Consider the following 22341-nt stretch of genomic DNA (forward strand, 5'->3'; position numbering starts at 1 on the left):
CAACCTATTATGTAATGACATGAACTTTACTGAAAATGGTGGTGCAAAGCATTCAGTTTCCAAACACTAGATAACAAACCTCTAAGATTATTATAGTTAAAGATAAAAAACAAGGTGGTGTAAAAACTTTGTATTTTTTTATTTTTAGTTTGATTCCAGTTTATGGCTTGATGATGATTTAGTTTGGATAGAGTGTTGGGTACTGACTTCCATCTTGTGCTTAAAGTATACCTGCTTCACTCAAATTTCCTTTACCCTCTACAAGGTGTTCATTACAATAACCACTTAGGATGCCAAAGGTGTAAAATATAAAAGGGTTTAATTAGACTGGTACATGAAAAAAGTATAAAAGAAAAGGGAAAATAAAATAACAAAGACCCAGTGTGCCCACATTTTGTACCTGTACAGGGGTTTGATCCTACCTGCCATGAAGAATGGCTGGTCCAAGTGTGCACAGTACTCACGCAACACTCTGTTTTCACCTCTCCCATTCCGGCCTCTCTTCCTTCTGTCTGTTGAGCCTTTACCAATTACTCACCCGCTGGTTCCAAGCCAACTAGTATGGAGTCTAGATGTTCCTTTTGAGCCTATACCACAGCAGACATTTCTGGGATCCCAGATGGCATGTGGAGGCTCTCAAACAAAATACTTAAGAGCTCTCTCTGCTGAGGTTCCTGTTTCTCTGTGCAATATTCGCTATATATGCACAAAAATAGTCTCTGACATGTTGTTTTGTCTAGTATCCTGCAGTAGAACTCTCCACCATGTTCTCCAGCGATGTTGTAAAGTTTTTCAGGTAACTAAGACAGAAATTTTGCGGTAAAGTAGCTCTACTCATTAATCATGATGTCAGAAAGTGGGAGCATGTTGCATGTTGATTAGTAGATATAAAGAATATTTGTAGATATAAGAATCATTGTACTCTGTACATGTGACAATAATAACCCTATAAATGTATAAACATACAGTATATACTAAAGGGAACTTCCCATTTCTTTTCTTTAAATAGTTCAGAGTCTTATAAAGTCCTGCTTCACTCCGGTAGGTTCCCTTGTTGGTTATAACTAGTGTTGCTCCCTAAGATCCATAAGTAAAATCACCATATTTGTATATTTTCACAAATTTAAAGAATGAATTGTGAGCAGAGTTTTTTATTATCTTCAAGTCCATAGGTCTGGGTGATGTGCAGTCATACATCCAAATGTAGGAAGCAAAGGGCCTATGTTAGGTGTGGGGTGAAACAATAAAATACTGTAGCATTATGATCCCGACAGGAAAAACCAGATGACAGCGTGGCAAATAAAACCATCAAAATAAACTGACTGTCTAATGGCATCCCAAGAAGAGGAAAGGCAGCTGATCAGCTGAGTGGAAAGCTCTACAGTGTTGAGAACGCAGAGGATTGCTAGGACGCAGCTTCTAGTCCTGAGGAACATTTATAGTACATGCCGCCTCAGGAAAGCCACCAGTATCTGCATAGATTCCACTCATCCATGCCACAGTCTATTTGAACTTCTCTCAAATGGCTAAAATTTTCAGAGCCTTTCCTGCATAGATCTCAAAGATCATAAATAGTTTCATCAAGTGCTCCCGGTAGAACTAGCTGTACTTATAATTATAACTACCTCACTGCAAACTTGCACTACAATTGTAATATTGCACAACCTGAGGTACTTTATGAATCATTTGCCCTATAAGCACTATATTTACATGTATATTGTACTTATGCTTATGGCAAAGGTGCTAATAAAGGAGTCGACCCTACACAGACTGACAACGGAAGTACGTAAAAATGAAACAAAAGATTTTATTTTTGTCTTCAGCCGTGGAGCACGTCTTCCCCGTGTCCCACAGGGCCTACACAGTCCCCAAAACACACTAAAAGAAAAACACACTCTTCTTCCTCCACTCCTCCCAGGCAGCTTTGTCCAGTGCTCCAGGTGCTCATTGATCTACTTTAGGCTGCACTTCTGGGTGTGGCTACATCACAATCCACACGGGCTCAGGGAGCCCAACAGGACTGAACTCGGGTGTTCCATGATTGTGGCCCCATTTTAACCCAGGAGGGCTGCCACCACGTGTTCCGGGGGATGTAGTGTGCATCCCATGGATGTTCCCCTGGTCCCAGTGTCAAATAGGCGTCCTGGCTTTCATATTGTGTATTGTACCATACAATGACAATAAAGGAATTCAATTCAGTTCAATAGAAGGGAGTGTGTATTTACAGATGATTATGACTGTCTTCTAAGTCGATTTGCATTTTCAACAGCTCTCTTTTTGGAGCAGTGTGCTGTTATAATTTGTATGATTAAATGCATTCAAGTATATTTATTACATTTTACAGATAAATTGTTAACTTCATTTAAATAATGTATACTGTTAATAGTTAAACATGTAGGGGCATGGTGGCACAGCGGTATTGATAAGCTGGCACCCCATCAAGCTATTGTTCCTGCCTTGCGGTCTGTGCTTGCTGGGACTTGTGTGACCCTGGATGGATAGATGGATGGAATAATTAAATATGTATAATGAAGATTTCCCAGTGTTCCTTAAAAGTTTTGAAGGCTCTGCGTTTTAAGCTTACAGCTGATATTACATTTATTACAGAGGCTTATTGTGTGGTGATTGGTTACGTGGGGAAAGAAAACAGTAGGACAGGAATTGGGGGTTGGTACGTTTGACAGACACAGTACTGCTACAATAAATTGTTCCATCCAGGGTCATGTGTGTCGCAGCAAACATCTTGCAGGAGGCAGGACCAATTCCTGGACAGGGCACCATCTCATCACTACCGCTGCACCATCATGCCCCGACATGTTCAATATATGCTTTAATACATTTAAAATTTAAAATTTTATCATGAAAATATTATGAAGTATGTATCTTATAATTCTAAAATGTTCAGAGAGTTGTAATATAATGAATGTAATGTATTCTGTGTGGTGATCACTGCCTGTGCACTCCCATTAACATAAGAGAAAGCCCATTTAAGAAGCATGGAGAGCTTAATGTCTGGGTCAGGGAACACATAGAATACAAAACATTTCTTGTGCTACTTTAGTTACAATGGGGTTTGAGGAACTCTAGTAAATTAAACATCGATTTTATGATGAAGTTTATGACGTTCTACTTTAATGACAAAATAAACTATGAGATTAAAGTAGAAATTTCAAGAATAAAGTTGACATTTCCACTTTAATCTCAACATAGACCTTTTTTTTCTTCACTGTGTCCCTATCTTTTTTTTTTTTCTGTGGCCTTAATAAGCTTCCGTTTGACATTCACTTGCCTTTTCATGTTGATTTTGACATCTGACCATTTCTTTTTTATTTCGGGCAGTGTGCGACTTTCTGAATTTGAACTTTTGAGTGCCACGTCATCAGTTTCCTTTTGTTGCTTATACCTCTGCTTAAGCCACCAAAAAGTATGTTTTTGCTTGCCTCCACTTCACATTTGGTAAAATTCTTCTTTTTTCCACATGCTTTTGCCATTATTGTTTAACAAAACACTGAATGGAAGGGACTATTAATATTGATTTGCATATTCAAATATGCAAAATCTGGGAGGAGTCGGGGTGGGGCTGTAGGTGCAGTGCATGTGCATTAGAATTAGAATTTAGAATTAGAACAATCTAGACGAGAACAGGCCATTCAGCCCAACAAAGCTCGCCAGTCCTATCCACTTGCTTCCTCCAAGAAAACATCAAGTCGAGTTTTGAAAGTCCCTAATGTCTTACTGTCTACCACACTACTTGGTAACTTATTCCAAGTGTCTATCGTTCTTTGTGTAAAGAAAAACTTCCTAATGTTTGTGCGAAATTTACCCTTAACAAGTTTCCAACTGTGTCCCCGTGTTCTTGATGAGCTCATTTTAAAATACAAGTCTCGATCCACTGTACTAATTCCCTTCATAATTTTAAACACTTCAATCATGTCACCTCTTAATCTTCTTTTGCTTAAACTGTAAAGGCTCAGCTCTTTTAATCTTTCCTCATAATTCAACCCCTGTAGACCTGGAATCAGCCTAGTCGCTCTTCTCTGGACCTTTTCTAGTGCTGCTATGTCCTTTTTGTAGCCTGGAGACCAAAACTGCACACAGTACTCAAGATGAGGCCTCACCAGTGCATTATAAAGGTTGAGCATAACCTCCTTGGACTTGTACTCCACAGATCGTGCTATATAACCTAACATTCTGTTAGCCTTCTTAATGGCTTCTGAACACTGTTTGGAAGTTGATAGCTTGGAGTCCACTATGACTCCTAAATCCTTCTCATAAGGTGTACTCTCGATTTTTCGACCGCCCATTGTGTATTCAAACCTAATATTTTTACTTCCTATGTGTAATACTTTACATTTACTATTAAAATTCACATTGTTTGGGATTTATAAAAAGGAAGTGCATGGAACATTGCTTATGCACAGTTTTATGCATCTGAATTTTTTTGTGTGTACGCACATTTCCAGTTTTGTCTGTATGCCATGTTTTAGTGTGAATTCTACACATGGCATTTTAAATGAGGCCCCAGATCACATTGTCATACTATACAGCGTAAGTGCGATTTCCTGAGAATGGTAATTCCTTAAGGTTATAGGAGCTGAGCTATAAACAACAGATCCACATCATGTACAAACTCAATTTTAACTTTAATTTGGCTCATTATGAGGCCTTACCTTCGAATCGAGATAGGAACCCCTGGCACAGTCAGTGTCTTGCTCTTGTAAGATGAAGCTGGTGTGAGGGCACGGGGAACTGGCTGAGATCTATTGGTGCTGCTGTTGTCTACATCAGAATCAACATCTTCTACATTAACAGCAGGGTGAGGGCCCACTTTAGAATTCCCTAGAAAGCAAAGTACAGTTTTTTTTATCAAATCTTTATTAAAGATATCAATTAAGCAAAAACACATTAAACAAAGAAGCCAACTATTTTCCAGTTAATAGAAAATTTATATTTTAAATATTTCCATTCAGCTTCACATAATTCCAGATACTGGTGCATGTTAATACATCAATGGCAGGGATGGCCTATTTACATTTTTGGTTGGTTTTCTGTCAAATCAAAAATATTTTTTTTATTGTTGGTGAGAACTAAAATTAGTTTAGTACAAATTTTTAACCTCGATTCAAATATATTTGGATGAACACATACTGCCAAAATGAAATATCTGAGTTTCAATTTTTGGTTCCGCTGAGAGCCCTAGATCTCCAGTGCAAGGTGGATTTTGCTCCTCACTCATTGCTTATGGTGTAAGCTTAGGGGCAAATTTAGTATAGAGAGCTCAAAAACAAAGAGTTATTCCCAAAAGTGAGGGATTTCATTTTCTGAGTGAGAAATCTTCCACTCCGCTGACAAAAATCTCTGTCAGCTCTCAATAGTATGAAGCCTTGCATAGACTGCCTAAATCTAGACACATTGTCTACAGTTTTATAGAATCTGTCTTGAATAAGTGTTTTTAGTGATGACATGGAAAAGACTTGTATGAACACATGTACAAATAAAGACAAGTGCAGGTATTTCATTAAATACTCACCTCTAGGCCAGTTGTTGGGACCCTCTTCCTTAGAAAAGCTGGGGTTGACCACACCTGACATCTGGCTTTGAAGTGGAAACTGATTGCCACTGGACGGGCTGAAGTTGGGAACGTTGGGGAGATGTGATGTATTGTTGGCCGTAGAGAGCTTAGGACTGGAAGGCTGTGAAGAGGATTCACGTACTAGATGGTTTAACTCCAGGTCTGGCTTTGGCTTAGACATCTTGCAGGCAGCTCATGCTGTTGTGGCAGTGATGTCTGGAGAGCAGTATAAGGCAATGTTTCATGTTGTCACAGCTGAGAAATAATAATATTAGAATCAGAAAACAACTGAGAAACAACACTGAAATATAGAATAGCGTAGGTTTTAACAATACAATGAATAAATAAATAGGACAAAATAAGTCATTATGAGAACACCATTATATGCAGTACTTATCAAAGCTATATGGAATACCATAGTGTTTTTACTAAATACAGAGAGATAACGTCACAACGCTCTAGAGACACACGATACACGAGATTGGGTACTGCTGCCTACAAGTTGAAACATACACTGTTATATTGTAAACTTTTTATTTGTAAACCAGGAAATTTCATTTTTAAATAACAAAAGAAGGTACAGTACAACACTGGCAGTGAAATCGCTTTGTATACAAGAGACATGAAATATAGTCGTTGCCTGTGGGAAGCAGTTAAGTCTGCTATGTAATGTTCTCATATCAGGATTCCTGAACTCTGTAATAACATTGTGGGACCATAGATATATATATATGTGGTTGTACATTGCATGAATGGATGTTATGTGGCACAGTACAAAGAAAGATTTTCTACATTATACTACAATTTCATGTACAACAATAACTCATTTCAATAAAATTATTTTCAGCACTGATAAACTGGAAGATAATTTTCAGCACGGACATACCGTATTCCACTGAGATACGTCATTATCAACAGAGGCCACAGTAAACAACACAATGGTAGTTCCTGTCACAAAAGTCATCCAAAATGATGGCAATCATGACAGGAAATCAACAACAAAATAGTGGCACAATTTCACCAAAATATAATAATAAGAAGAAAAATGACTTTAATAGAAAAATATAGTGTCACAGTGAACCAGCAAGATTTCAAACAGATTATAACACACTCTTGCAAAAACAATTCAGAAATCTGGTTGTAATAAAATTTCATCTCACTGAGTTAACTCACTTGACAATGGATTCTCATTAGACTGATCAACTAACCCCTGCTTGATTCAAGGCTAAAATTTCTTGTTAGTGTGTGTTAATCTCTGCCACCTGAAAAAAAAAATTCCCGAATAATTCACTCTGTCCATGAGGAGACAATCTCACTGGTCACAAAAGTCTAGAAAAATTATTACTGCAATGCTTGGCTTTTACATGAGCCAATGTTTGATGCATCAACAGCTGATGCATGACCACTGATGTGCTGCAACAAGAAAGTGTCTTTGACTGTGAAACATAGAATAACATCACAGGATGGCAGAAAAACACACAATAATACAGATTATGAAGGCTTTCAAGGTCGCTTCCTCAAGTTTCCCATGAACAGTATTCCTTATGACTCTCCAGTGTACAGTATAGCAGCCACTCTGCAGGAAACCCGCACCAGGAATGGTGTTCCTCCTAATGCTACTCAAGGAAAGTCATGTTTAATTTATAATATGTGGCTATAATTATCACCCTGTGGGAGTGATTGTAAGTCGTACATGTAAACATAAATCCAATCCATTTACCCAAAAGAAGGACTTGTCTCTTTCCATCCTGAAGTGTGGCGATTCTGAGGATTGACTCATTTTCTTGCTTTTTTCCCATTTTCTGTCACTACATCCTCTACTTCCAACCAAGCTGTGGTCAGGGAACCCAGGCTAGGCAGTCCAAGTTAAAAAAAATCCTCAGGGTCAACCATACAATATGTCAGATCAACATCACTATCTGGGAGACCCTAGTTATGGAGCTACTACTATGACACAACATGATTCATCAGATGACACTTCGCTTTGAGACTGACTGCTTCGTTAATGAAGCCAAAAAAGATGACAATGAATGGAATTATTTGAAGAAGCGGTTCCCCTATGCCAGCGGTTCTCAAACTGTGGGGTTGAAGCTGTACAAGGGAGGCGTCGAATACATGAACAAAACATCAAAATTAATTTTTTACATTTTTATTTCAAATTTAAATTTGCAAGCATATAATAACAACGAATGCATTATAACTAAAATTAAAATAAAACATTTCTAAGGCATAGATCTAACGACTAATGTGTGCCTGCTTTAAAGTACAGAGCCTGTCCAGGTTTGGTTTGATATTCCAGATCGACACTCTGAGCTCCTTTTCTATTTGGAGTTTGTTTCTATGACGAGCGGCGCCGCTGCTGCTGCTTCTATAGTCGCGTATTTTCAATCCAGAATGTTCGAGACGTATTGGTATCTGCTGCGAACATTCGGGTAACAGTAGATCAGGTGATAATGCGGCGCGACTGCACCACATTGACAGCATAGCCAATATTGCCACATTGAGTTAAATAATTTACTGCGTATTGGGTTATTTTCATGAGGCAACTAACAGCGGTACGTTCAGCTCGCGCAGATTGACTTCATCGGTGTCCTCATTTACGAGATTTTTAATAATTAAAACATATTTAATCGTTTCTTTACATAAAAAAAATAATTAAATAAAAATTAATAATTTATTCTTTGTTTTTGGGATTAGAATTACTACCAAAAACCACACAGGGCATTTTAGCAGTTAGTAAAGCACTTTAAAAAAAAATTGCAAATATTTGATCGAAGTTAGCCGAACACATGCAAATCTAATGGAAGTAAAAATGATAGGATACCGCGACACCGCAGGAGTATCATACCTTTGTTAGTTGTATCATAGGTTATTCTCATCTATCTTGTATTATGCAGGGGGCACAGAATTATTCCAGGTAGAAAAGGGGGCGCTAAATACGAAAGTTTGAGAACCGCTGCCCTATGCAAACTGTTGTTTCCCCTTTCCCAAGAGCTCATCTAATGAAACTGTCTGACCAAAGTACTGTGCAGCCAGCCTCCTGTGATGTTGGAACCCGCTGCTCCCAATTTCCTAGGATGAAGCTTGTAAAACAATGAGGATTTATTTTAGTACATTTCCATTTGATAACCTGGACCAGCATCTTTCTTATTTTTAAGTGACGCAAAGAATTGCCCAGGGAAGAAAAAGCCAACCACACCTACACGTGCATGCAAGACATTCCACATTTTGTGCCAATTCCACTAGCAGCACATGTTGAGCCTGTGATTGGATGTTCTAATGGTCATATAAGACAAGAAATTGGAAAGGCCGAGACTACTTTTTGCAAATCATTGATATACAAAATAAAATTCATTTTGTATATTGCCTCTCTACCATGAACATTCCTTTTGAGTGCAGAAGCACAGTCCTCTTTTATAGATAGACTTCATGCACAGGCTGGCGTAGCTGAGGGTCACTTAGAGGATTAGAGGTGGTGATTGGCAACCTTGAGGCTTACCAGACTGGGACTTGGCTGGTTAGTACTGAATAGTCCTGGGGTGGACCGAATATCTTCAACATACTTCTCCTGGCCATAGAATAAGATGTTAGGCAACCTTTGACATCACATGTAGCATCAGGATGTGCAATTGAGGAGGCTTTTATAAAGTCTAACACTTAAAATTCAATGTTTACAGTTAAAAGTCCCTTGGGCTATGCCAGCAAGAGTGTACCAGGCAAAGCCCACAGGGAGAGCAGACGTGGGATAATCTGAAGGGATTTAAAATCTCAGCTGGCTGGGGAGCATCTGTCAGTTCCTGAGGAAGAGCAGGAGGACAAAGTGACCTGGCCTGTCTAACTCAGCATGTTGCCATTGCAAACCTGACCAGTAAAAGTACATAGAGAGTGAAATAACAATAAATTAAGCAAATGTCTGAACTGATAAAAAATAAGCCAACATTTGTTATTATAAGATTGTTTAACTGCATGCCTGTTCCTTGGTTTTGACAAAAAGATTCAGTCTCCCAACTAAAACCATCTTCTGTTATGTTCAGTATGTCATATCACACTGCATACCAGAGCTAGTTATAGTTAAAGAAGTTTCCATTTTGTTTTGATCAAAATGACCATTTCTAAAAACACATGAAATGTAGATAGAGGCTAAGGCTTTGAACTTCAGACCACAAGATTGCAAGTTCAGTTCCTGCTGTCAGCGCACCAAGTGGGCCTGGCAAGGTGTTTTAATTTTAACCTGCAGGTGCTCAGTCTGTACAAATATTTGCAAACAAGTGTAACATCCTGGGCTAGCACAGGAAAGACATTCACTCACTGAGTTACAAGTATGAGAAAGATAACCAATGGGGGATATTTCATGTGAAGTCTTTACATACATATTCAATATTAATACGAAATTCATATTGCAAAATGGTTATCATTACATAAATCAAGTCAATTATTTTCCCCAAAGGATTTTTTACTTCTTGAAAGATGATTTACATTGCTTGTGTAGAAAAAGCACTGAAATGTGATTCACGACAATAAAAAGACAGAATACTCCCACTGGCGCCCATTCAAGGGTGTCATCTGAACACTTTCTAAACGAGTCTCTACAAAGTGATTTTCTTTAATAAATGAAAAGAGCCCTGTAATGAACATTTGGTAAAAAAAATAAGCTTAAATACACAACTAATAGCTTTTTTTTAAATTCAAGGTAATTTTCTGAAACAGGAAATAAATGGAGGGGGAGACTGTTTCAAATATGCAAATTAAGAATAACCCATATATTTACAAATGACTCAATGGAAGACGCCCCACAAAGACGTTGTGCAAAATAACACAGTCACACTTTCACAAAATGTTAAAGCAACATGTTGATTCATGCAATACACCACAATTTGTATTAGTAACAATAAAATACAATAAACTGTCACTAAAAGCAGTTCTGAGGATGTCATCCTGAAACTGACATCATAATTCTATCTATCTATAAATCTAACTTCATACAGCACTTTTCCTATCTGTCTATATATCTATCACTACCACCCATGTAAATGGTCAATAAATCCCTTTTTACACTTAAAGACATTGTTGCATGTCCTATGCATTACTTATTAATATTGCTAGTCTAAACATACAATGCTCCACTTACGTGATGATGTATGTTACATGTCTTCTTCCACTCTTTATTTCAGAAGTACTTTTCTCTTACTGGACAAACCATCAGCCAAGCCATCAGAAATGTAAACTGATTTCGCAAGTCCTGTTCAAGAGGCACATGCAGCTGTCACATCCCGGGTGCTGTGTCACCAGGCAAAGGACCAGTAGTTGCTAGGATACGCAAGCGGTTGCTAGGTACTTGAGGAAGCCTACAGGAGCAGCAATGTCACTGGGGAAAGTGATGGAGATTATGAACAGTGGAAGCCTTTTGAGGGAATCATCGTTGAATTTATTCTGGTACTATGGAGTATACTGTAGATTCTTGAATATTAGAGATTGTAAATAAGCCTCCACAAAAAAATTTAACAAAGACAAAATGAAAGTAAAAGGACTTGTTGCACAGGTTTTATATCTAATGATTGTAGAGGTTCATTTGCGGAGCTGTTCCTAGTTAAGATAGATAGATAGATAGATAGATAGATAGATAGATAGATAGATAGATAGATAGATAGATAGATAGATAGATAGATAGATAGATAGATAGATAGATAGATAGATAGATAGATAGATAGATAGATAGATAGATAGATAGATAGATTTCAGAGTGGGGTATCAGAAACAGCTCTTTGGTTCTTTAACCCCAAAATCAGTTGTAAAAATTAGCTTCTCTTTTTAAAAGATGTGCCTTTTGACCACAGACACCAAAATCCCTTTATTAAGCACATTACTTTCTTTCTCACTGCTTCATCTTTCTCCTCAAATAGCTAGTAAGAAAATGGACAACAGTGATCACTTTTGAAGAGTCAAGTTTAGTATGAACTGAAAAGCCAAACAAGGAGGCAAAAATGTGACTCATATCACAAACATAAAATCTAATATAAATCCTTATCTTTTGTTTTCTTTTTCTTAACTTCATGTGTCCTAATGACATGGGCATCTATCTTATAGCCTTAAACATACAGTCAATGCAGATGTGTGTGTCAATGCCACCTCGCAGGTTCTTTGTGACTGGGCTGCAGTCCGAGGTCTGCCCATGGTCTGTATGAGTCTGTATGTTCTTACTGTGTCTCTGTGTGAGTTTTTTTCTTTTCACACTCCATTTTCTTTACACTTCCCAAAGACATGTGCCTTAAGCTATTAAGAAGTGTTAGTGTGTGTGAGACTGTGCCCTGTGATGGATTGGCACTCTATGCAAGGTTGGCTTCTGCCCAGGATTGGCATTGTTACCTATGGCCCTCGTGTGGACAAAGAGGGTTTGATAAATGATGGATCTACTGAGTTTTCTCAGTCTGGTAATGATGACAACAAGAAAGCAGTTTGGGTTCAGGAAGCCTCCTAAATGCTTACTCTTTAGATACTGGCAGGTGTCAGGACATTGGGGTGTAGGTACATGAAGAGAAATCTAATCAAATCATGCTAACAGCAGAAATGAAGAGGTGCTAACCTCTAGGTGGAGGTGGCTCTGAGGCTAAGGATCTGCACTGGGAATCGGAAGGTTGCCGGTTTGAATCCCATAAATGTCAATAGGGACTCTGCTCTGTTGGGCCCTTGAGCAAGGCCCTTAACCTGCAATTACTGAGTGCTTTGAGTAGTGAGAAAAGTGCTATATAAATACAAAGAATTATTATTAACCTGTTTTTGAAATTATAGCATACTTGTAAATGTTAAACTCTCTGGAATGTGCAGAGAGCAAGAAAAACGGCAGGTGTCCTGAGCTGCTTATATAAAGCTCCTTAAAATTACTTATTATTTCAGGAAAATAAAAATGAAAACCATTTAATATTACCTCTCTAAATAATGATCCTCATTTTAATTCACTAAACTCCAGCCAGCATCTGTTTTCTGTTGTCTTCACTTAACACCCTTAATCCACGGAGTTCGATGTCATCCTTGAGGCAGGTGCAGTAAAGAAGCCAAATACCTGCGCAGAAAGCCCACACAATACAGGGCTGCACATTCACATCCCACCCAGTGGACATGGGCCCTTAACTTTGTGGTTTAACTCGTGTGCCCATCTGCAGCTGATATATCCACAATGAATGTCAATTTTTAGTATTGTTTGAAATGGTTAGTTCTGCTACATAATAATAAATCAAGCATTTTTGTAGTGCCTTATTTAATAATTGATATGTACTCTATATATGTATTGTTACTTAGAACACAATATGTTTGGGCCAGATTTACTTGTGTGGCAACACTAGGCAGTTTCTGTAGAGCAGTGTAGTGGTGGCTAAGATGTGGAACTGTGAAACACAAATTGTCATCTTGGTCTCCACCAGTGACACAGTCTGTCCCTCTGACCTGCCATTGCTCATAAGGGAGGCAAACACATACACTGACTTCTAAGCTGCTTTGGATAAAAGTGCAGGCCAAAGAAATAAATGGTAGTGTAGAGGCCTGTTTACTAATGTTAGCTTGTCACTGCTTCAGACCAAATCCTGCCAAACTACACAGCATCAATACATATATTTCCTCAAAATATAATATCTAAGTTTGATTCAGTCAGTCTAAAAATACCATGAAGAAATGGCTCAATGCAGGCAGGCAGTGGTATGGTGGTTAAGGCAATCTATTATATAATAAAATGCTTAGATCTGTATGTGTGTGTCCTGACCCTCTGAGCAATCTGATTGGTTATTTTGATTTTGGTGATGCGATCGAAAGAGGAAATGCAAGCAATGTGAGCTGTAAATTGCAAAGCTGCCAGATCAGTAATCATATCTGGTTCATTGTTTGACCCTCAGTAAGCCTGTCAGGGCACTAACTCTATATTTCTACATCAACATGTATGCATCTGTCTATATAATATAAGCAGATTAATAATGTCTGAGTGACAGTACTAGCAGAAGGACGTATTCAGTGTTGTCGATGCACCATCTATAACCTGTATGAAGTAATAAAACGCATTGAATATTAAAGCTTCTGTTAAGAAGCCTATAACTAATGAGGCAACAGACGAACACACACTAAGATCTAACAATGGAAAACATAATAGATAAAATATAGGCAATTAAAAAGATTGATAGAGAGAGAGTACTAGTCTCATTTGAGTCCATGAAACGTTCTGGTGATCTCCGCAGAAATAAATCATTTAAATAAATAACAAATAGCTACTGCATAAAGAGAGCACAGTGAGCCCCCCAGGACCCATATTTGAGACCCTGCAGTCATACCATGAGCTATTTGCCCCTGTGTGACAGTCAGTGAATTTTATTAGGACCCTCAAATGCCTTTGAATGGGCGTATTGAGAATGACAGCCTTGGACGAGTGTGTCACGAGTGAGTGATGGTGTAGGTAATGCAGAGCGCAGTTAGAATCATTTCAGTCGGCTGATGTTTCTGCACTTAAGTGCTAAACAAAGAGTCCACAATTTATTTTGGATTGAGCAGGCTCTGGCTAGTCTATCTAAATATCTTTATCTATCTCAATTGCAATAAAGTTGGAAAAGTATGGAAAATGCTAATAAAAAATGCAGTGATTTGTAAGTTCTGTTCTCTCTTTGCTGTATTAAAAACACTACAGCATCACATTATTTGATGTTTCACCCTGTGAATTGAATTGTTTTTTGAAAATATACACTCTGACAGCTGCAACACACTCTAAACATATGGGACAGATGGGTGTTTACCACTGTGTAACTACACCATTTCTTTTAAGAACACTCCATAAATGTTTGGGGCAGCACGGTGGCGCAGTGGGTAGCGCTGCTGCCTTGCAGTAAGGAGACCTGGGTTCGCTTCCGGGGTCCTCCATGTGTGGAATTTGCATGTTCTCCCCATGTCTGCGTGGGTTTCCTCCCACAGTTCAAAGACATGCAGGTTAGGTGTATTGGCGATCCTGGTGTGTGTGTGTGTGCCCTGTGGTGAGCTGGCACTCTGCCCGGGATTTCTTCCTGCCTTGCACTCTATGTTGATTGGGATTGGCTCCAGCAGACCCCCCGTGACCCTATGTTAGGATATAGCGAGTTGGATAATGACTGACTGACTGTCTAATAAATGTTTGAACACTGAAGACAGTTTAGCAACTTGAACCTTCCTCCATTCTGCAGGTCGTTGGCTGTACAATTGTACAGCTTGTTGGTGTCATTTGCATCTCATAATGTACCACACATTCTTAATCAGCCAGGCAGGCCAGTCTCGTACCCGTGCTCTTTGCTTACACAGCCATGCCCTTGTAACCTGGGCAGAATGCAGTTTGTGTCATCTGGATGGCAGCATATTTTGCTCCAGAATTTGTACATGTCCTGCTGCGTTAGTGGTGCCATCACAGGAGTCCAGGTTACCTCTGCCATGGGCACTGACACGACCACCCCATGACAGGTACTGACAACAGCTTGGATGGTCAACCAGAGTTGTTTTTTTTTTTTTTTTTCCCAAAACTACTTTGACAAGTTGACTTGTTTGCCCATAAAACACGATTCCACTGTGCTACATTCCATCTCAGATGAGACGGAGCTTTGAGACATCAGTGCTAACTTCTGGACAATGTTCATGTGTGGCTTCTGCTCTGCATTGTAAAGCTTTAACTTGCATCTGTGGATTCAGTGGTGAAAGGTGTTAACAGACAAAGGTTTTCTGAAGCATTTCCAAGCGCATGTCATGATATCCATTATTAGCACATGACAGATTTTACGTCAGTGATGTCAGTGGGATCGGAGGTCCCACATATTCAGAAGTGGTTTTTGGCCTTATTTGAGCAGATTTCTTGAACATTTTAATTACATTGTGCACTGTTGAGAGGGAAATGTCCAAAAGTCTACCGGTTTGCCTTTGGGGAATGTTGTTCCCAAATTGCTGTTTGCAAATTGTCAAGCCCCCACCCATTGCTCTTGAAGGACTACACTTTGTTTTGGAGGCTCCTTATATACTAGAATGTGACTTCCTCACCTGTTTCATGTCACCTTGTTATTTCACATTGTCATATTGTTATTAGTGCTAAACTACCCCTGCTCAAACTTTTTCAGAACACGTGACAGCAATCAAGTTCAAAATAAATGTGTATCTTCAGAAAACAATGCCGTTTGTTAGGTAAAACATGAAATACATTGTCTTTATACTGGTGTTGTCTGAACACAAGTCAACATAAATTTACAAATCACTCCTTTTTATTTTTATTAATACAGTATCTTCTATATTGTCCCAACTTTTTTGGGAATTGGGATTGTCTATCTGTATCTATCCATATGTCCTGTATATGTGCATGTGTCTGTACAATTGTAATGCAGCCCAGCTTTGGGTAGCAGCCTGCAAACTCTTAACAATAAAGACTCACAAGCTCCTGTAATTAATCTTTAAGCGCCCTCTACTGGCCAAGCCTGCCAAAGGATAGAAACAATTTCATCCTTGCATTAAAAGAGGTCTGTTCTTCACACAAACTGCATTTCTTTTTAAGTTGTTTGATTGCTAACTAAATGTTGAACCTCTTGGATCGGGTAGTTTTAATAATATTTATTTTATAAGTAATGTGTAAGATAAGTAAAACAACAATGATGCAAAAAAGTCAAGAACCTGAATTTAGCAGCTTTTTTCTTTTTCTTCACCAGTTCCACTTTGGTAATAATTTCTCCTCCTCTAAGCTTTTTAGACTGTTATTATACAGTCTTAATTAAAATGATGTGTGGATTTTTTGCAGATAAATTTCACGTCATGATTTGTTTGTATCTGCTGTCTGAAACACAATGAACTCAAGTACAAAAACAACAGCATCACTTGTTTATACTGCACATTTCATACGGATGTGTAGCTCAAAGTGCTTTACAATTTGTCAAACAAAAATGAAAATGATCAAAGTGGTAAAGTCTTTCTTAATCATAGTGAATACAAATAAGCTAGAATCGAAATCCAATAGTTGATGTCTATTGTAAAAAATGCTAAAAGTGAACTTAATAACAAATGTTGTGATCAGTTGGCCAAGGTGGGGAAGAAAATAAAAATCCCAGCTGACGAGATACAGGAGAAAATAAACCTCTAAGGGTTAAGGCCAAAAGGCCATCCAACCCCCATCTGGTCATCCATCCAACAATCCATTATCCAACCTGCTATGGGAAGGATAACCATTTCAGCAGCACACCATCAATCAGACATGTATGGCAGAGTTCCTAAACTGAAGCCTCTCAGGATGAAAGACATATGACAGCCAACTTAAGAGTTTTCTAAGTTTCATTAAAAAGACACTGAGAACTTGAGGAAAAATATTTTCTGGTCTGAAGAATTAAAAATTGAACTTCAAGCACTATGTCTAGCAAAGACCAGATAACACTTATCACCTGCTTAATACCATACCTGGGGTGAAGTGTGGTGGTGGCAGCAATATGGCATGTGGTGCTCCTCAGTGGTGAAACTGGTCAGAACGGAGAGAAGGATGAATGTGATCAAATACAGACAGGTCCTTGAAGAAAACCTGCTCTAGAGTGCACACGACCTAGACTGGGACAACAATTCACCTTTCAACATGATAATGACCTGACACAAACAGCCAAGATAATGCTCAGGTAGCTCTTGAATGCCCCTGCCAAAGCCCAGACTTAAACCCTAAAGAACATCTGTGCAGAGACCTGAAGATGGCAGTTTATAGATGCTACCCATTCAATTCAACTAAGCCTTAGAGGATCTGGCCAATTTGGTCACAGATTACCAAACATGTAGGTTTATGAGAGGTCTGGGGTACCCTGACAAACTGCAGGTGGTCATGAGAACAGAGCACAGGCTCCACATAGACCATAACAGAGTGAAGCCTTGAAACCTGATGCTTGAAGCCATGATGTAGCAACACTAAACACAGGACCATTGTAGAAATATCACTATTGTATTAGATAAAGAGAAAACGCCTGTAAATACACAAGTAAAAATGGCATCCAATTGCGAAGGCTGGACATGTAACGTGTATTGTACGTGAGGGGCAGTTTTTTCTTTAATCCATCTATTTTCTCTTTTTTTCTGATATATATATATTTTTGACAACAGCCAAAATCTAAATTATGTCATATTTTGAACAAGCAATGTTTCCCAACGCCAACTGACACAGTGTGAAAAGGCTCCTTACACTTAATAGATTGTTGTGAACCTTTAACTACAATGGCTTTAAGTAAATGCTGCCTGCATTTAAATGTCAAAAATTTGCAAATACTGGAAATCAGGAAGCAGACAAATGTACAGTAACTGTAATGTCCAAGACAATATATGTGTGTGTGTGTATATACTGTATATACAGTGGTGTGAAAAACTATTTGCCCCCTTCCTGATTTCTTATTCTTTTGCATGTTTGTCACACAAAATGTTTCTGATCATCAAACACATTTAACCATTAGTCAAATATAACACAAGTAAACACAAAATGCAGTTTTTAAATGATGGTTTTTATTATTTAGGGAGAAAAAATCCAAACCTACATGGCCCTGTGTGAAAAAGTAATTGCCCCCTAGTTCAAAAATAACCTAACTGTGGTGTATCACACCTGAGTTCAATTTCCGTAGCCACCCCCAGGCCTGATTACTGCCACACCTGTTTCAATCAAGAAATCACTTAAATAGGAGCTGCCTGACACAGAGAAGTAGACCAAAAGCACCTCAAAAGCTAGACATCATGCCAAGATCCAAAGAAATTCAGGAACAAATGAGAACAGAAGTAATTGAGATCTATCAGTCTGGTAAAGGTTATAAAGCCATTTCTAAAGCTTTGGGACTCCAGCGAACCACAGTGAGAGCCATTATCCACAAATGGCAAAAACATGGAACAGTGGTGAACCTTCCCAGGAGTGGCCGGCCGACCAAAATTACCCCAAGAGCACAGAGACGACTCATCCGAGAGGTCACAAAGACCCCAGGACAACGTCTAAAGAACTGCAGGCCTCACTTGCCTCAATTAAGGTCAGTGTTCACGACTCCACCATAAGAAAGAGACTGGGCAAAAACGGCCTGCATGGCAGATTTCCAAGACGCAAACCACTGTTAAGCAAAAAGAACATTAGGGCTCGTCTCAATTTTGTTAAAAAACATCTCAATGATTGCCAAGACTTTTGGGAAAATACCTTGTGGACTGATGAGACAAAAGTTGAACTTTTTGGAAGGCAAATGTCCCGTTACATCTGGCGTAAAAGGAACACAGCATTTCAGAAAAAGAACATCATACCAACAGTAAAATATGGTGGTGGTAGTGTGATGGTCTGGGGTTGTTTTGCTGCTTCAGGACCTGGAAGGCTTGCTGTGATAGATGGAACCATGAATTCTACTGTCTACCAAAAATCCTGAAGGAGAATGTCCGCCATCTGTTCGTCAACTCAAGCTGAAGCGATCTTGGGTGCTGCAACAGGACAATGTCCCAAAACACACCAGCAAATCCACCTCTGAATGGCTGAAGAAAAACAAAATGAAGACTTTGGAGTGGCCTAGTCAAAGTCCTGATCTGAATCCAATTGAGATGCTATGGCATGACCTTAAAAAGGCGGTTCATGCTAGAAAACCCTCAAATAAAGCTGAATTACAACAATTCTGCAAAGATGAGTGGGCCAAAATTCCTCCAGAGCGCTGTAAAAGACTCATTGCAAGTTATCGCACATGCTTGATTGCAGTTATTGCTGCTAAGGGTGGCCCAACCAGTTATTAGGTTCAGGGGCAATTACTTTTTCACACAGGGCCATGTAGGTTTGGATTTTTTTCTCCCTAAATAATAAAAAACATCATTTAAAAACTGCATTTTGTGTTTACTTGTGTTATATTTGACTAATGGTTAAATGCGTGTGTTGATCATAAACATTTTGTGTGACAAACATGCAAAAGAATAAGAAATCAGGAAGGGGGCAAATAGTTTTTCACACCACTGTATATATACACCAGCAAAATTGGATTTTTTTTTCTCAATAAATAATAAAAACCATCATTTAAAAACTGCATTTTGTGTTTACTTGTGTTATATTTGACTAATGGTTAAATGTGTTTGATGATCAGAAACATTTTGTGTGACAAACATGCAAAAGAATAAGAAATCAGGAAGGGGGCAAATAGTTTTTCACACCACTGTCCTGGCCTCACAATGCCTTTCTTCGGGCCGTCTCCTTCCTCCACCCGACTGCAGCCCTGAATGAAGGGAGACGGCCACTTTTATATCCTCCCGGATGAGCTCCAGGTGATTCCCGAAACTCCTTTGTTGGCCACGCCCCAGCGTGGCGGAAGTGCCGGCTATTCTCCCGGCAGCTCTCCGGGTGTCCTCTTAAATCTTCCCCCCAGCACTTCCTGGTGTGGCGGAAGTGCTGAGGTTAAAAGTCCCCAAGGCATTTGGGCGCCTCCTGGCGGTGACCTCGGGCCCCTACAGGGTGGGGCTTCCATGCCCTCAACCCGTGGCCCCAAAGCAACCAGGATGGCGGCCCCACGTGATCCAGGGTGGGCGCAGACCCACATCCGGTCCCTCACGGCGTTCCGGCCGGGTCGTTGCCCCTGGCATCCCTGACAATATATATATATATATATATATACAGTGGTACCTTGGTATACGTCTGCTTTGGACATAAAATTTTTGCTTGGTATACGACCTTTGTTTGGAATACGACTCGTGTGCTAACCTTGTTTACCTCTCTCGAGACAAAGCCACGACTGCCCACGAGCGTTAGTGCGCCAGTTGCTAGCATTCAGTGAACAACCCGCGCTATAACTCTCTTTGAACTTTCACGTGTGTGATATAGCGGGTCCACAGCTCCTGTCAAAGTCCAGCTTTAAAATAAATAATCACCGCGCTCGCAGCTTGGTGAGGGGGCGTGGTGGTTATGTGGCTGAAGGTTGTCAGGGCGATTCGCAATGTGGGCGTTTCTCACCAAAGTGCACTTGTGAGGACCGTCCGCATTCATGATTGTTCCTGGGGCTGCATATCTTTATAAACAGAAGCGCGAGTTGGCTTAAAGGGGACTTAAAAGAAAGAACGGACGAGAGGGTGAGTGAGTGAGAGAGAGAGGGCTGCTTATCTTGATAAACAGAAGCGTGAGTTGGCTTGAAGGGGAGTAAAAAGAAAGAAGCCATGGCGCCAGGTAAAAAGGCACCGGGCTTCTTGTTTTTTTTAAAGAATGCTTCCTGCTGTATTTTAACTTCGATGTTTTTAAGAAGACTTTTTTCTATTGTTTTTAACCTCCACGTTTCATTTCTGCTTTTATGGATTATTTTTTGGAACTTTGGAGACTGCACTTTAATTTGAACACCTTGGTTTGTTAATTGTTTTAATAAAAGCACTTTGCACTTTTTCACCATCCCCTTGCTTTACCGATGAGGTTAGCAGTGAGGCACATTACAGACGGTGTAGGGTTCAAGGGCTCCCCGGCAGCAGATGGGAGCATACAGCAAACCTGCATCGTCACAACGTGATTTTGTGTTTTTTTCATGTAAATTTGAATTGATTGTTGAAAAGTATGAAGGTGGCATGCGTATCCGGGACATGGCTGTTGCATACCGTTTGCCGAGAACGACGGTATCTACGATTGTGAAAAACAAAGATGTTATTAAAAAGTAAAGTGAGGTAAAATTTTCATTTATTTCATCTAATTGCTTTTGTATTTATATATTTTAGTATTAAGCAGTGTTTAAATTATTTTATACAACCCCATCAATGTATAATATGCCAATAGCAATAGGATTTTTTTTTCATGGGAACGGATTAATCATTTTCCCATTATTTCTTATGGGAAAATTTGTTTGGTATACGTAGGATTTGGTATAAGTTCAAGGGTCTGGAACGAATTAAGGATATATCAAGGTTCCACTGTGTGTTATATATGGGATATATATATATATATATATACATATATATATACATATATATATATATAGGGTACATATATATATATATACAATATATAGGACGTATATATATATATATATATATATATATATATATATATATATATATATATATATATATATATATATATATATATATATATACTGTATATATATATACTGTGCCTTCAGAAAGAATTCAGGCCCCTTTAGTTTTAATATTTTGTTAAATTGCAGTCTTATGCTAAAATCCCCTCCTCCCCCAATTAAGGAACTTTCAATATCCCAGAATGTCAAAGCAAAAACATTTTAGAAATTTCTGAAACTTTATGAAAAATAAAAAATTGAAATCTCACAACAACACAAGTATCCCGACTCTTTACTCAGTACTTCACTATAGCAACTTTGGTGTCTTCTTGGATATTACATGACAAGCTTCACACACCTGGATTTGAGGATGTTGTGCTATTGTTCTCTGCAGATTCTCTCTAGCTCCATCAGGTTGGACAGCTGTTATCAGGTCTCTCCAGGGATGTTTGAGTGGGTTCAAGTCCGCGCTCTGGCTGGTTCAATCAAGGACATTGCAACTCATGGGTCTTTTCTTTGTCCTTAGGCTGATTGTCCAGCTGGAAAATGAACCTTCAAGCCACTCTGTGGCCCTGAGCACTCTAGAGCAGATTTTCATTAAGGACATCTCTACACTTTGAGCAGTTCAGCTATCCCTTAACCCAACTAGTCTCCCAGTTCTTGCATGTGAAAAATAAACCACAGCATGGTGGAATTGTATTTCACAGGTAATGTGCGGTGTATGGTTTCCTCCACGCATGACACTTGGAATTAAGGCCAGGTTATTTACCTCTTGGTTTCATCAGACCAGAG

The 22341-nt window shown here is 39.0% G+C and overlaps 1 protein-coding gene across 5 annotated transcripts in view; it reads right to left on the reverse strand.

The window, feature by feature from the left end:
- Positions 1-22341, reverse strand: part of LOC120535398 (cyclic nucleotide-gated cation channel beta-1-like) — a 109058-nt gene that overhangs the window by 49754 nt on the left and 36963 nt on the right. For 3 of the 5 annotated variants that reach the window (XM_039763219.1, XM_039763217.1, XM_039763220.1), the window contains exons 2-3: positions 5531-5827; positions 4671-4839 (exon numbers count right to left, since the gene is read on the reverse strand). In XM_039763219.1, the coding sequence (XP_039619153.1) occupies positions 4671-4839; positions 5531-5753 (392 nt within the window). In that variant the 5' untranslated portion in view covers positions 5754-5827. Of the gene's footprint in view, positions 1-4670; positions 4840-5530; positions 5828-10700; positions 10911-22341 lie in introns of those variants that run through there. The other 2 variants (XM_039763221.1, XM_039763218.1) reach the window with 2 other exon arrangements.

Source organism: Polypterus senegalus, chromosome 9 (genome assembly GCF_016835505.1).
Source record: "Polypterus senegalus isolate Bchr_013 chromosome 9, ASM1683550v1, whole genome shotgun sequence".
In the NCBI taxonomy this organism is placed as follows: domain Eukaryota; kingdom Metazoa; phylum Chordata; class Cladistia; order Polypteriformes; family Polypteridae; genus Polypterus; species Polypterus senegalus.